At 35.8% G+C, this 16,111-nt stretch overlaps 1 protein-coding gene across 1 annotated transcript in view; it reads right to left on the bottom strand.

The window, feature by feature from the left end:
- The window catches only part of Taf5 (TATA-box binding protein associated factor 5), a 281,049-nt gene that overhangs the window by 159,822 nt on the left and 105,116 nt on the right, over window positions 1-16,111 (bottom strand). Inside the window, exon 7 of the mRNA XM_090409115.1 lies at window positions 6,499-6,576. Coding sequence (XP_090265241.1) covers window positions 6,499-6,576 — 78 coding nt within the window. The remainder of the gene's footprint in view (window positions 1-6,498; window positions 6,577-16,111) is intronic.

The raw sequence follows: 16,111 nt of genomic DNA on the forward strand, positions 1-16,111 counted from the left end.
TTTGTTTATTTATTTCCTTAAAAAATCACTTATGAATACCATTCTCTGTTACTTCGATAAAATTCAACTATTACCACCAAAACATATTTAGTGATAGGCATTGGTCTCCTTTATACTAACTTCTTTTGCGTCCTCCACAGGCATGACATCACAGAATCTGACAAACTGTCTGAGTCCATCTTTTCTCAACATGATTATTAAACACAACCTACCCAAATTCCAGCCTTGGTTGGCTGAGTGGATAGCATACCTGCAATTCACATTTTCAGTGCAACTTGTGACAGTAAAAAAACTCTGAAACATGCACACACAAGAATATCTTCAAAGAAAGCACTGAAGCATTATTATGTGGCCTGAAAACATAATGATGTCTTTTCTTACTAAAATTTGGCAGTCTTATCTTTATTAGTTACAAGCAGTGTTTTTTTGTTTTTTTAAATCACACCTTGCAATCTACTGTTTCGGCCAGTGTGCAGCTCCTTTTAAAATTCATTGTTGGTATTCTACCTTGCTGAATGGTCTGTTAAGTGACAATGAACAAGTTATCCGTTATATCCAGGTCGAAATATTTGATTTAATATTGTTATTAAACCTCTTGTGTCTGGGTGTTTCAGTGTTTCTTATACCTGCTCTTCAACCAACAAGCTGTGGTTCAAATATCCTACAGTGGTGTAGATATTTGTTGGTAGCAGATGATTTTTAGCACCAAGTGAGAGACTGAAATCTTTCTTACTGGAAGCTATTCACAATACTAAATGCTATAGGTTTATATCTCTTGTGGGTGGGATTAAAATAAATAATTAAAACAGATTTCTGGAATAGCCTCTGTTATTCATTATCTATATGGATCACATTATGAAGGAAAGTGGTATTAAACCTGATATCAAAATTGGAGATGTTAATGTCAGCTCCTTGCTTTATGCGGTTGATGTTATACTTCTAAATAAATCCGCTATAAGTCTGCAAGATTCCCTGACTAAATTGAATAACTGTTGTAATAGATATGGTATGAAGGTCAGCAATTACAAGATAAAGTCAATGAAAATAGGCAGAAGCACTGAAAATATCAATTACACTGTGAATGGAGAACCTATAGAACAAGTAGAACATTTCAGCTACATAGGCTTGATTTTTAGTGAAGATGGTAAATTAAATATGGAAATAGACAACAGAATCAACAAAGCTGGTATGGAAGTCAAAACACTAAATTAGCTGTATACAAGACAGTGTTCAAACCTTTTTTAACTTATGGATCTGAGAGCTGGGTCAGAAGTAAAACACTTGACCAAGGACTAGAGACTGCAGATATGAGAGAGTCCTGAGAAAGATTAGGGATGTGAACAGATGGCATCAATGGCAATATCATATAAAAACAAGGATATTAGAAAAGAACTTGACATTGTTAGCATCCTAAAATGTGTTAGCAGGGCTAATCTCAGGTGGTATGGTCACTTAAACAGAATGGGAGAGGAAAGATTAGCAAAACAAGTGTTCTCTGCCAGATTGGCAGGAAAAAGACCCAGAGGAAGACCAATATATAGGTAGATTGATATGGTAAAAAGTGCCTTCTTCTTCTCTCCCATAGTCCTAAATGGACCCTTGGGTCACTCATGACTGGTGGGTGAAATTCTTTGTTAGCTTCCTCCAGTCATCTCGGTCTCTTGTTCTTGATGTCAGTTGAGAAAGGGAGGAATTTGTCCATTTTTTTATGTTATCAGTCCATTTTAATCGAGTTCGGCCCCTAACCCTTGATCCCAGAACGATTCCTTCTAGTGCTTGCTTTGGAATGCCATTAGCCCTCTCCACATGTCCGAACCATTTCATCTGTCTTCTTCTAATGACTGTCAAAATGTTTTCCCTTTTTCTCCCGTCTATTGAATCAATCAGTTTTTGGACATTTTCATTGGTTTCGTGAGTGGTATAGGGAATTCTCAAAAGTCTTCTGTAAGTTTTCATTTCAAAAGACAGGCGTATACTCTCATCTTCCCTCAATAAAGTCCAGGCCTCACACCCATACAAGAGGACAGAATTCACCAAGATGTCAATTAGTCTTAGTCTGGTTGTGACTGCTATCCTGTTATCTCTCCACAATGGTTTTAACTTCTGTAGGGCCAAGATTGCCTTAGCAATTCGGTATTTAATGTCGGTTTTTGAGCGACCATCTTGACTCAACGTGCTTCCTAGATAAGTGAACTTGTTTACATTCTCAATTTGTTTATTGCCAATTTGCATCTTTAAGAATTCAATGTCTGATTTTGAGGTTATCATTGTTTTTGTTTTTTATAGGTTTATGTATAATCCATATATTTTTAATGTTCCAAAAACGCAGCTGGTAAAAAGTGTCTTAGAAGATAGAAATATAAAATTTGACAATGTTGGATCCTTGACAGGTAACAGATTGATTTGGCAGAAAATTGTAGATAGGAAGTTAGTAATGATGTAAATTTTTCATGTAGTACTATCATATCCTGTACACCCCTTGAAGGTAAATGTCAGGAATTTGATGATGATGATCTGTAACTGCACAGTATGTTTAAGCAACTCTGTGTATTTATGACAAAGTACTCTCGCCACCAGCATAGACCATATGCTATACAACATATTTATATCTTTTCACTCAAATAATCCCTTTCCGATAATCAATATTACATTGCTCTAAATTTTCATTATTTTAATTTTCCTTTCCTAAGAAATTTGCTAAACAGTTTAAATTACATTTGAATGTTAAAAAATAGAAATATTTCAGAAATCTGTATACACCTTCTTTCCTAATATTTTTTTCTAAAGTGATAGCTTGAATATTCAGTACAACCTGATGGTGGAAGGGAAGAAGAAAAATATTTCACAGTATTACTGTTTTTTATGGTAATCCCATAAACAAGAGAGTGTTAAATCTATAATACATTAGTGCCAGGGATGAGCAGAAAGCTAAGAAAAAGAAACTTGCTAATATTCCATTTGAATCAAAAAGAATGAAGAGGTAGAAAATTTGTTCTGAATGTTCCGTGTTTTAAAAGCTTTAGAGGAGAGTAAAGGAATTATTAATGCCAATCCAACAAAAAGTGACCATGAAAATGAAGAAAATGCAAGAAGCAGAAATTGAACACCTGCAAAGAGTGGAGTGAATTCATGAGTCACAAATTCACTTCATAATTAACCTAACTGCTATGTTCTCTTCTATACCAAGTCAAGTATATTTAAGGAACTTTCAGGGGCACCCTTCCAAATGTGAAAACAGTATTCAATAATTAGACAGAGTTGTGATTTATATACAATTAATAGCTAAATAAGTTATATTTGCCAAGAAATTATATTCTTATTTAATCCTCGACCCACACTATCTCTTTGGTCCTGAATATATAAATAAAGGTGGTATGGTACACCTTTTTGCCACTTGTATATGAATAATATAAGACTTCTGCATTTTCTGAACCACTGATAAAACTTCAATAAATGTTAAAACTAGTCTGGATAACAGTTCTTTCCATAATGGATAGCAATATATACATCTGAAAGGAAGTTTGCTTTGTATTATGGGATACAGAAGCAATTGATGTGAAGTCAACAGTCTCAATATACAAGTAGTCTAGTCATGAAGATGTGTCATATGCAAACTTTGCTTGCTTACACTTGGGTAAAGGATTAAATACAAATATAATTTCTTGGCAAGTATAACTTCCTTTATAACAAAGCGAAAAAATTCTACAATTAACAGATGTTTAGAGGTGAACTTAAACCTTGGACAAAGGAGAAACATTATTTGTGCTGAGGAGGCAATATCTGTAACATATTTATGCCGGCTTCAAAGTAAATTGCACATTGAGATTTTGTTAGAATTCTTAAAAATCCAATCTGCATTTTCATAAATCTCTCATCACATTAAACAATCCATTACACTTCTTTGAGATTATTTGCTAGATGACATGGCATCCTCCTTAAATGTTTTCAGTAATTTCAAGTCCAGTATACTATTTGGAGAGACCAAAATAATCATTTTCAATACTTGCCCTCAATATTAAGAAACCTGGCTTTCCCTCAACAATGTTAAAAGAAACAGGTTAAGAAAAACTGAAGAAAATCTGAGAGCTGAATGAATCGTTTTCTTTTATATACAAATTGCATGCAATTTTCCTGTAAAATAGATGGAAATGAACAGATCTGGAGATTCATTCAACTGTAAGCACATTAAAAACAATTTGTTTGATTGCAATTGAATAGGAATTATTGTTCAGCAAGAAAATGTAAGCAATAAGTCAGGGAAACTAAGACTACTGAAGGTATGGAGGTGAGCACACATATGTAAGCACTACTGAGGTGAATGGCAGATTAAAAAATATTGAATGCATTTTCTGGAGTTACAGAAATGAATGTAACACTTATTAAAAGATGTAAGGATGCTTGCAGAAAGCATCAGGAACAAGTGGAAGGAGTTTCTGATACTGCTCAGCTTGACTAGATCAAAAAATGATAGGCCGACAGAGTTAGCTGACAGAGGAGAATATTGCTAAGTAAGGGATATTATATTTTCAGAGAGGACAGAGAGAAAAAGGATTGGAGAAGGAGTATTGCTACTGAAAGCAAAGGGAATGTAACCAACAATATCTTATCCGATCTCAGATAAGATACATAATTCGATGCAGTAAACAGCTGTACCAGTTTCACATAACCAGAGATACTTGCAAAGATGTTTGAGAGAATTTTATAAACAATCTTGTTTACAATTTCTAAAAACAGTTTTATTAATATTCTACAAATAAAATTGTTATATATAGTGTATTCAGGAGAGAGATGAATTTTATTGCAGTGTGAGATCACTACCCAGCTTACTAGAGGCCTGAAGTGGGTAGCAAAACTGCCATGTTTGGTCTCTAGAGCAAGGTTTCTAGATTATGTAAAAAATAAATAAAAATACATAAAATTAATAAAAAAAATAGAAAAAGAAATCTTAGTCCATTCTTGATACTAATGTATTATAGGTTTGCAACCTTTTATGGATGGGAGTTACATAAAAAAAAAAAATATATATATATATATATATTCAAGATACCAAATTACTTGGTATCTTGAATACATAATATACCCAAGTTAAAAAACTTTCCACACACACACACACACACACACACACACACACACACACACACACACACACACACACACACACACACACACACAGGAATGTCTCAAAAAAGTTATACACACTTCAACAGTTGATAACTCACTTAATTTTTGTTATTTTGCAGGTTTAACGGATTTGAAATAATGGCTGAAATCAGACTAAGCTTTGAGGAAAGAAAATTTATCCTAAAATGTTACTGGAAGTATGAAAATATAGTGGAAGCGCAAAGACAGTTTAGAAGAGAATTTCAACAAGGCTATCACTCAAATTAGAGATAAACTTGAAGAAGATGGAACTGTTCAAAATGTCCATAAGCAATGTTCAGGAAGACAACGAACAGCTACGAGGCCTGCAACAGAAGAAAGGTTGATTGAAATGTATCGTCAAAGTTCAAGAAAATCTGTGCAACAAGCGTCTCGTGAGATAGGCGTATCAAAATCAAGTGTCCATCGCATGTTGAAGTGCAGTCATTGGAAAAGTTACAGTCCAAGAAGAGTACATGCTCTCAATGAAGATGATCTGGATAGGAGAATGCAGTTTTGTGAGTGGTACTTGGAAAAATGTGAAGATGATGCACAATTTCCAAGACAAATTCTGTGGAGCGATGAGGCCACATTTAAATTAAATGGGTCAATTAACCAGCACAATTGCACTTACTGGGCACCTGAGAATCCACGTGTTATGGAGGAACATCATGTAAATTTACCAGGAGTGATGATGCAGTGCGGCTTATCAGCACATGGATTAATACCATTCTTTTTCGACAGTACTGTAACTGGTGCCAATTACTTGAACTTGCTGCATGAAGCTGTCATGCCACGTATTCAAGAGGACTTTTATTTTCAACAAGATGGGGCACTCTCACATTACCATTGAGATGTGAGAGCCTATCTTGATGAAACTCTACCCAACAGATGGATTGGAAGAAGAGGTTCTGTAGAATACGCCCCCACGTTCACCAGACCTCATGCCAACGGACTTCTTCTTATAGGGATTTATCAAGGATAAAGTTTACACTTCAAAACTGGCAAAAGTCAACGACTTGAAAGCAGCAATCGAAAGAGAATGCGCCCAGCTACAAGACGAAACGACTCTCAATGTTTGCAATTCCATTGCTGCACGTTATCAGCAGCACATGGATCAGGACGATCATCAGTTTGAATACAGACGTTGAGGGATGAAAAGTACATTTATGTAGTGTACTTTACAATGTGAAAGTTAACTGTATTATAATTAATACCAACTTTATGATCATTCAAAGTGTGTATACATTTTTTTGAGACACCCTGTATATATATATATATATATATATATATATATGAGGAAATCAAGTATCAGTTAAAGTTGTCTTCAGCAATTTGATTAACAGAATTAAAAATTACCTTGTCTAGCAGCTTCTCCAATCACAGCACCAGTTGTACTCTCCACCTGTTGTTTAGTTCTACTGATTCCTTCATAAACTGTAAATTAAAACAAGTAATTTTTAAAATGTTAGTCGAAACTAGTTTCAGAATAAACCAAGTAATATTTAACAAGATAACTTTAAGAATAACTTCAGCATGTGGTACAATATGAGATCTGTTCAAAGCAATATTTTAAATGGATGCATATTTTATTCTCACAGGGATGAGGGCTTTTATTTTCCACTCCAATCATGACAAAGTAACCCAAACCAAAAATTCATCACCTGCTCAATGGTTTGAGTCATTTAAAAACTCAGCTAACACTCCAGCTTTCAACAACTGCAAAAAAAATCAACAATTCAAGGCAAACTTTATAAGATACAAATGCACTGTGCTTGTCTCTATTCAAATAGCAATTAAGCCTTCTGGTTCCTCACCAAAGCTGTGGGGTGCAACTTCTTACTTTCATTGCTTTCACTCCTCTCACATCCTAATAGTACAATGGTAATCTTCTAAAGATGAGAATCTGACCAGAAGAACAGCCATAAAAATACTCAGTAGACTTGATATCAATGTCTCCTAGCCTTAATGATATTCCTACAGTTATACTAATAACATGTGCACTAGAACTTACACCCATTATCTCTTCAAGCTGTCACACTCATCTGGCAACTACCCAACTGCATGGAAGCAAGATTTTATCTAGCTTGTTCCCCAAAACAGAGAGGAAAGGCGACAATCAAACTATCGCCCTATTGCTCTGACACCTCAATACTCTTCAAAATACTGGAAAATGCCATCAGCAACCAAGAATGATTCAATACTTGGAGACTCACCACATTCTTGTTTCTAGACAACACCTCGCACATCTTTTGACACAGGCCATCAAAACATTTGGAGAAACTCAAGTGGTCATTCTTGATATTTCCAACACATCTGAACTCATCTGGCATCACAGTGTAAAAATAATCATAATTAAAATTCTGAATATTTTTACGTATTGTTTATGTTAGTATGTTTATTAGTTTTGTTTTCATAACACGCATTGTTGGCACTTGCGATGTGCCCGTTATGGAAATCGTTTTGTTAAAAGTGATATGTAAAGAAGTTAAAAATTTAATGTACTTACCGGATTTGAATAGTTGTGTTACTTTAAACAAATTTATTATGTTTTGAAATATTAAGTTTTGTGTTTTATGAAGACATTCTCTTGTCGCTAATGGAAACAACCGTGTCAGCCATTATACACCTAATTTCTTGCTTGTCATTTTCAAGGAGTGCGCATGCTCGCCGAGAAGTTTGATGAGTGATTGACAGCTGACAAGAAAGCGTTCGGTATCTGAGTAACGGCTGTAAACAAGAGAACGTTCGGAAGGAATTTAGAACACAGGCTGGCAGATATTTAGGTTCGGAGGAACTTAAGTTTTTTTATGTGACAGTCGGAGGAAAATTAATAGTATATTCTGAAAAAGGAATCGTGGAACTATTAAGTTTCAAAGTGGAATAAGTATTGATGAATAAAAGGAAAATATTGCTATATGCATTTTAAACGGAATATTGGAGGAAACACTGATTAAAAGATTTATAGTAGATTCTGAAAAGGGAATCGTAGAACTGTAAGTTTTTTTTTATTGGAAGAGTTAAGACTGTCAGTAAGCATTTAGTGAATAAAAGAAGAATTTGCTATTTATGTTCTAAAGGAATGTTCGAGAAAACTCTGATTAGGAAGTTTCATCTGTATTAAGGACACCGGTTCTGACTATTATTTCTACTGAAGAAAAGAGATGGAATTAAGTCAGGAAGAATTAATGTGTGTTACATAAGTGATGAGAAAGGATCCTGTAAAAATGAAGAATAGAGTCATATATCTATTGAAAAGGGCCTTGACAGAGAAAGAAACTGGCTATGAACATTTTTGTGATTGTGCAAACAAAGTGTTTAGTCTAGGCTTAAGTGTAAGTTTATTTTTAAAAGGCCTTGGATCAAATTAATTTGTAGTTAGTTATGTAATATTTGTTTGAAGTGTATATATATGGTTTTTGTTTTATTAAATATGTTTATTTTGTATTTTGGTCTTGAGTCAGTGATTATTTCGATTCTGAAAGAAAGAGTTAAGATCATTGCACCAATTGGAGTGAACCCTTGTGCATATAATAATATATAGGTACACTCGGTAATAAATTAAAAATAATTGTTAGAAACAGAGATCATCTCATCGCTATGGTAGGATTAAATATTAAGATATAATATCTATGAATATCCTTATCTATATAAAAAGCCACAAATTATTAACAACAGCTTTCTTCCCAAGCTACCATCTTATAGTATTTCTCCTTCCCTTTGTAATTGAATTGCCAGCTTCCCCTCTGATCATTCATTGAAAGAAAACCATCCAACATGACTTTTGAATGCTGGTGTACCCATGGTTCTATGCTTTCAGCTACACTCCTCCTCCTTCTATACATCCATGACCTTTCTCTCTGGCATCCAGTCCTATTCACAGCTTTACTCCTCATGCTACTCCATTCCGCTGCTTCATTTTCAAAACCTTGTAATGCTCAGGTAATTCACGTTTCAAAATCTTTAACCAATGCCTTAAATACTGATCTCATTGCCATTCTCAAGTGAGGATGAGGATAAGCTAGTGAATTTTAATACAACGGAAATGCAATCTAGTCTCATTTCCCAGAAGAAAGACCATGCTTAATTCTCCTACACTGTTGACAATATTCTGCTTGCCAATCAGGATCAGTTTCTCTTCTTGGGTTTACTCTCACATCTAGCCATCATGGAACAGGCATATAAGGTCTATAGCCTCTTCAGTTCTTCTAAAAAAAGGTTTTTTGTTCTCTCCTGAACACTTTATTAAAGTTAAATCCACCTAACCTTAAAATACTGTTCCCACGAGGACCTCCTAGAGAATGTTTGACTGTATTCAGAAGAGAGCAATTCCCTAGAATGATAACCCTCTTCCACTCTCTCACCAACTCCCTCCAGTCACTTTCCCACAGATACTCTGTTGCTGCATTGTCTTTTCTATAGGTATTTCCATGGACAGTGCTCCATGGAACTGGCCACAATCATTCCTCCACTTTCCTTTAGTCATGTACTTTAGACAAGCACCCAGGTCAACACCCATATAAAGTTCAGCAACCTATAGTACGTTAGTACTGTGTATGAGTAATGATTTGGGAAAGGATAAGCTTGTTTACATTTGATTTAAAAGCTTGTATATTGTATTCTTGGCTGTTCCACAATATAGCAATAGCAGGGATGAAGGAGGAAGAAAATAAACTTGTTCTGTGGGTTTGAAGGTGTACTGTGAAGGGATGTTGGGCGACAGGTGCATGTGTTCCAATGAACCTAGTACTGAGTGAGAGAGAGAGAGTTATGGATGCTATTTCATATGAACATTTGCCATGGAAATATTTATGGAATACATATTAGTGTGTATCTATTAATCTAATTGCCCTCTGTATTGAGTCAGGCATTCTGAAGGAGCTCTTAGGGGTCTCACTCCAATGAGAGCAGTATTCAACACCTGGGCAGATTTGTGATTTGTTAACAAAGAGTTACCACCTGTTCAGAGGGGGATGTAGCATCTTGAGCGAAAGAGAAATCCTAGTTTTTTAAAAGTTGAGGAGGCAATGGTTGTGATCTGTTTATTCCAGGGGAAGCTTCATGTTAGGGTAAATCCAAGAAAAGAAATCTTATCTTGTCTGGAAATTTAAGTATTGTCAAAGATAATTCATTCATTCATTCATTCATTCATCAGTGGCTCTAACAGGCACCTACGGCCTTCCAAGTATCCTAGGATTTCTTAACCGTAATATGAGAATAAGGTGGTTACCCCTATGCCTCTAAGTATTCTTTTCTGTAAATTGTGTGTGTGCTACTGGCTGGTTTGCCTGTTCTGAAGGATGAAAAAGCCTGAGTTTCTGGGAGGGAAAAAACCCTCTTCCTCCATATGAGACTGGCTAACTCACCTTTAGCCGAAAGACACAAAATAAAGGTTTCTCACGTCATGGACGGGAACTGAACCCAGGTCTTTCTGACCAAAGGGCTTCATCTATACTAACTGAGCTATGGTGGCTCATTGTTAAAGGTAATACTAGAAGAAAATGGTTCTTTTTTGTAAAAAGTAAGGCAGAACTGGGATTTGCTAGCATTGAAATTGACGAGGACAGTGTAGTTGACATTCTGTAGATTGAGGTGATTTGTGTAGAGTAAGGTTTATCGAATGAAAGGGAGAAGTGCAATGTGCAGTCATCTACAAAACTCTGTATTGGATTGGAGATTCAATTGAAATAAGTTATTGATATATATAGAAGGAAGAGGGTTGGAGAGAGAGAACAGAACCTTATGGAATGCTGGCATTAACTGAAGGTGAGAAAGGAACCATCCAGATAGAAAGTTGTTAGTCCAATTGCAGAACTTCTGAGATAGACCAAATGATGGGAGTTTGTTTAGTAAGCCTTTGTGCCAGACCAGGTCAAAAGCTTTGGAGATAAAGTACAACCATTTGAGATTCACTAAACTTCTCCATGGCATTTGTCCAGAGATGGATGATATATGTGAGTAGATCTGTTGATCAGCAGTGAGAGAATCCATACTGGTAGTTGCTTATTAGCTGGATGCCTTCAAGGTAGTGCAGGGAATTGATAGTTCCCTCCATTACTTTAGACAAGATTGAGGTTATTGCCCTATCTCACTAACCTCAATCTTGTCTAAAGGCAGGAATTTGTCACCCTACTTGAGAATAGGTTGAACATAGGCCAATTCCAGGCTGTGGGATAGATACCAGTGGAGTAAGAGAGTATATATAGGCAAAATAGGAGAGAAGTCAATTCTAGTGCATAAACCTTCAAGACAACTGTAGGAATGCCACCAGGGCTAGGAGACTTTTTTTGTGTCTAATTTGGACAATCTTTTTCTGATCTCTTTTTTGATAAAAGGATATAAGAAGAATTACATATCTGGTATTTAGAATGGTTTGGGAACATTTTTGATAGTTATAGTTTTTTAATTTTTCAGGAAATGACATCATATACTAGAATATTAATTATAAACAAGTTTAATTAATACTTTTCTATATTTTGGCAATGCTACATTGCCATCATCAGAATCACAAAAAACAATGATATGGGCATGCAGGCACTAACACTGAGCAAATAAGGCTGAATAAAAGCAACAGAAATCGATCCTAAACGGCATCCCCTAAGAGCTAAATTAGGTTGTCTTGGCCACTGGCCTGACATTCTTAAAATGTATGCTTCCCAGATTTCGGGCAGTCTGTACCCAAATTTGTTGAGGTTTGGAAAGTCGTTCAAAGCTGAGGCAGATTCGATGAAGTCTTTCATACTTATATTCGCTGTGGTGTAATAGAGTTGCCTTCTTCCAGCGTATCCTGTGGTGGGTGCCCAAAGCATGGTCAGCAAGTCTAAATGTCTGTATGCTGGAACCAGATATCCTTATGTTTTTGGATATCCTGATATTGGCTGTCCTGCCTGTTTGGCCATAGCAGGACAGTTTACAACAGCAATGAACCTGGTGCAAGGACCCCTAGATCTACCAGGAGTATACCAGGTCCTTTGCAGTTGTAAACTGTCCTACTATGATCAAACAGGCAGGAGAGCCAATATCAGGATATCTGAACACAAGGACTACATCTGGTTCGTTCCATCAATACAGCCACTCAGGACTTGCTGACCATGCTTTGGATACCCACCACAGGATACACTGGAAGAAGGCAACTCTAATTACACCATGGTAAATATAAGTGTGAAAGACTATTATTCATCGAATCTGCCTCAAGCTTTAAAAAACTTTCCTAACCTAAACAAATTTGAGTGCATGAGACTGTCCAAAATCTAGGAAGCATACATTTTAAGAATGTCAGCCCAACAGCCAAGACAACCCAATTTAGCCCTATTTAGGACTCTAGGACCAATTTCTGTTGCCTTATTCAGCCTTATTTGCTCAGTGTTAGAGCCTGAATGCACATGATTGTTTTTTGTGATCCCTGATAATGGCAATATAACATTGGCGAAATATAGGAAAGTATTAATTAAAGTTATTTATAATTAATATTCTAGTATACGTTGTCATTTTCTGAAAAATTAAAAGCTATATAACCAACATATAAGCTTATCTACACGAATTCCCACAGGCCGTTATGTGGGCATTAGAGGCAAAGTGTGAAGCCAGGAGATTGCCATTTTTTGTGGGTGATGATGCAATAGAACCATCTGGGTATGACAGGGGTGGGAATAGTGTTGAGCAAAAGTTACAACCAATTGGTTTGGCAAGAGACCAAAAGGCTCAAGCTGCAGTTTGGACATTCCTGCTTTTTGCTCTTTCAAACTTTGTTTTAGAAGCATTGAGAGTTTCCTTGTAATTATTTCAGGATTGAGCATAAGCACTAAAGGAGGATGAAGTTCTTGATGTAAGCCAGTTGTGGTCTGCTTGATTTTTTATTTGTACAGCTTTGGCACATCTTTTGGAGAACCAGGGCTTAGTTAGGGGACGGCAGTTCAGAATAGTGCAGAGAATGTATGTTTCCATGCCAGTAATGATCACTTCGGTAATACATTCGTTTGCATATGTTTAGGTTTGGAAGGCCAGAAATAATAGTCCAACATGGGAATGAGGCACAGAAGTCATGGAGGTTGTCCCACTTGGTACTGTACACAGCCACTCTGTGTAAGCGTTGTTGAATGAGGAGAAGACAAGCACCAGATAGCAGTTGGAATTACTTAGGGGCCCCACTACATTCACTATGTATTTGGAAAGGTCACTAGTGAGGAAGAGATATAGGGTGTTTGTTGAGGGTTAGGGTTATCTGGTATTCTGGTTGGCATGTGAACAATTTGTGTAAGGTCATTTGTGTAAAATTTGTGTAAGTGATGGCTAATGTTTCAGTATCTCTGCCTGCTAGATCTGTACAACTGGAGGAGAAAAGCCAATTGGTGTTATAGTCATTAAAATCTCCTAGGAGGATGATTTCACTGTTAGGGAAGTGGGACTGGAGAAAATGAGAGAAAATTAAAGAGCTCAGAGTGGTTATGGCATTAGGGGAGTGATTGAGACAGCAAATGAATTTGACTGAGTGGGGAAGGGAAATTTCCAACCAAAGAAGTTGGGCGATTCTAGGTGAAGTGCTCTCTGGCAAGGTATGTCAGAGCAGACATATGCACAGATTCCACCCTTGTGTTGAAAGGAATTAAAGAGGATGTAGTTTAGAACAGTGGAATGTAAAGTGTGGTACGCGTACCCTCCGGGGTACGCGAGTCGATACGTGGGGGTACGTCAAAAAAGTTTTATATTGATAGGAAAAAATTAAGTAATTAATGAAAGATAAAAAATATTACTTTCTTTCATCAATTAAACATATATCTAATATAGACAAAGACGTTATAAAGATTCTGTAAACTTAAATTTGTGAGTAGCGCACATTGGGCAACTTTACACACATAATCGTCCGTGGCAAAGCTGTAGCGTTTTTTAAAACTAGGGAGTAAATCTTTTACTTCTTATCATTGCCATTGTTTGTAGAGCATCCTAGAGTTGACAAGCCCAACTAGAGAAGGAAAATTGCTTAGTTATCCTGCTATCTACAGATGACACCACAGTTGTATTAATTTGACTATTAGTAGTAAGTTTAACGATTTTTTAGTATATATTGTTTCTGTCTCTCGGGGGACCCTGTAATCCCTAGAGAGCACGTCCCCTGGGTGGCAGATAGGGGAGCCCACCATGTGCGTGTCTGTATGCGCATGTGTGTGTGTGTGTGTGTCTGTATGTGCATGTGTGTGTGTGCGTGTGTGCGTGTGTATATGGTGGGGTGGTCCGAATAAGGACTCGTGTACCGACAGGGCCATAAGGGGCAATCATCTTGATTGTAAGGAAAGCGGCACTCCCATGGACCCCTAGCTGGATCTATCCTCTCCTTCTGCTACTTTGAGGAAGATCCACTTACTTTAATCTTTCCTATAAAGCCCTTATCAGCCAACTCTTCTTATTTTATGACCCTTATGCTATTAGAGTACTCGAGGGCCATGGGGTCTTTTCATTTCTGGCCTTACAACTATGCCCTCTCTAAACCTTACTATAATTCTTCTATAATCTACTCTCTCCCCCTTCAATATACCCTATTCCTCCTATGGGTTTAAATTCGGAAGAAGGCTAGTTCAGAAGCCTTAAGGTAGCAGCCCTACCAATGAACTATTCCATCTTCAGGTTAGTCCCCTGACATGGAGAACATAATTCTACCAGTAAGCTGACAGAAAAAGATGATTGGATTGAATCTATAGGAAACGACCCTGGAATGGAAAAGGTAAAAGGGAAATGGAAAAGACAAAATATAATGCACATAGCAAACTGGAATGTAAGAGGAATAGCATATAAAGAAATAGAATTAGACCAATTATTAAATGAAAGAAATTTTAAAATAGCAGTAATAACTGAAACAAAAAAGAAATTAAAAGGAACCATGAGAACTGAAAATTTTAATGTGATATACAGTGGAGTCGACAGAGACCAAAGAGCACAAGCAGGAGTAATGATTTTGATCCATAACTCCCTTTCAAAACAGTTAAAACATTATAAATTATGGAATGAAAGAAAAATAGAAGCTAGAATAAAAATAGATACAGGCTATTTAACAATAATTGGTTTATATGCCCCAGAAGAGGGAAGAGAACAGGATAATATTGATTTTTATAATCAGCTACAAAACATATATAATAAAATAAATAAAAATGATTACATAATTTTAGCAGGAGACTTAAATGCAAGAATTGGAAACACGAAAATTAATAATAACATAGGAATACATGGAGAACACACTCTAAACAGAAATGGTAAAAAATTGATTGACTTTGTAGTTTATAATAACCTAAAAATAATGAATTCCTTCTATAAACATAAAGACATACATAAATATACTTGGGCAGCAAGAGGATGGAAATCAATACTAGATTACTTCATATTAAATGAAAAGACATCAAAATTTTCACTAGATGTTAGAATTCACAGAGGATATGAAATAAGCAGTGACCACTTCCTTGTTAAAATAAAATTAAGATTACCACCTAAATGGCTACAAGTAACAAGAACAGAAAGAAAAATTGAAATATTTGTTTATAAAACTAGACTATTGAATGACACAAATGTACAATGGCTATATGAACAAAGAATTAACCAATATCTAGATAAAATAAAACAAAATGAAGAAATAGAATGGCTTAATATAAAAATGATACTAAATGCAGCAGCAAATGAAAGCTTAGGAAAGACCAAAAAATTCAATAAAAGGAAAGAACTGAAGATCTGGGATGATACAATGAAAGAAATAATCAAAAAGGAAAAAAAAAGAAGCCTATCACAAATGGTTAAACAGTAAAAGATTAGAAGATGAAATACAATATAAAAGAATAAGAACCATAGCTAAAAGAGAAGTCAGAAAAAGACAGAGAATCATGGAACAAATTTGTTTCTAATTTAGAACATGATTTATATAAAACAAGACCCAATGTATATAAAATTTTGAAACACTTAAATGCAGATACCAAAGAAAACATAAAATTAAACA

The sequence above is a fragment of the Typopeltis vanoorti genome, chromosome 2 (genome assembly GCF_054136105.1).
Source record: "Typopeltis vanoorti isolate ZY-2024b chromosome 2, IOZ_Tvanoo_1.0, whole genome shotgun sequence".
NCBI lineage: Eukaryota > Metazoa > Arthropoda > Arachnida > Uropygi > Thelyphonidae > Typopeltis > Typopeltis vanoorti.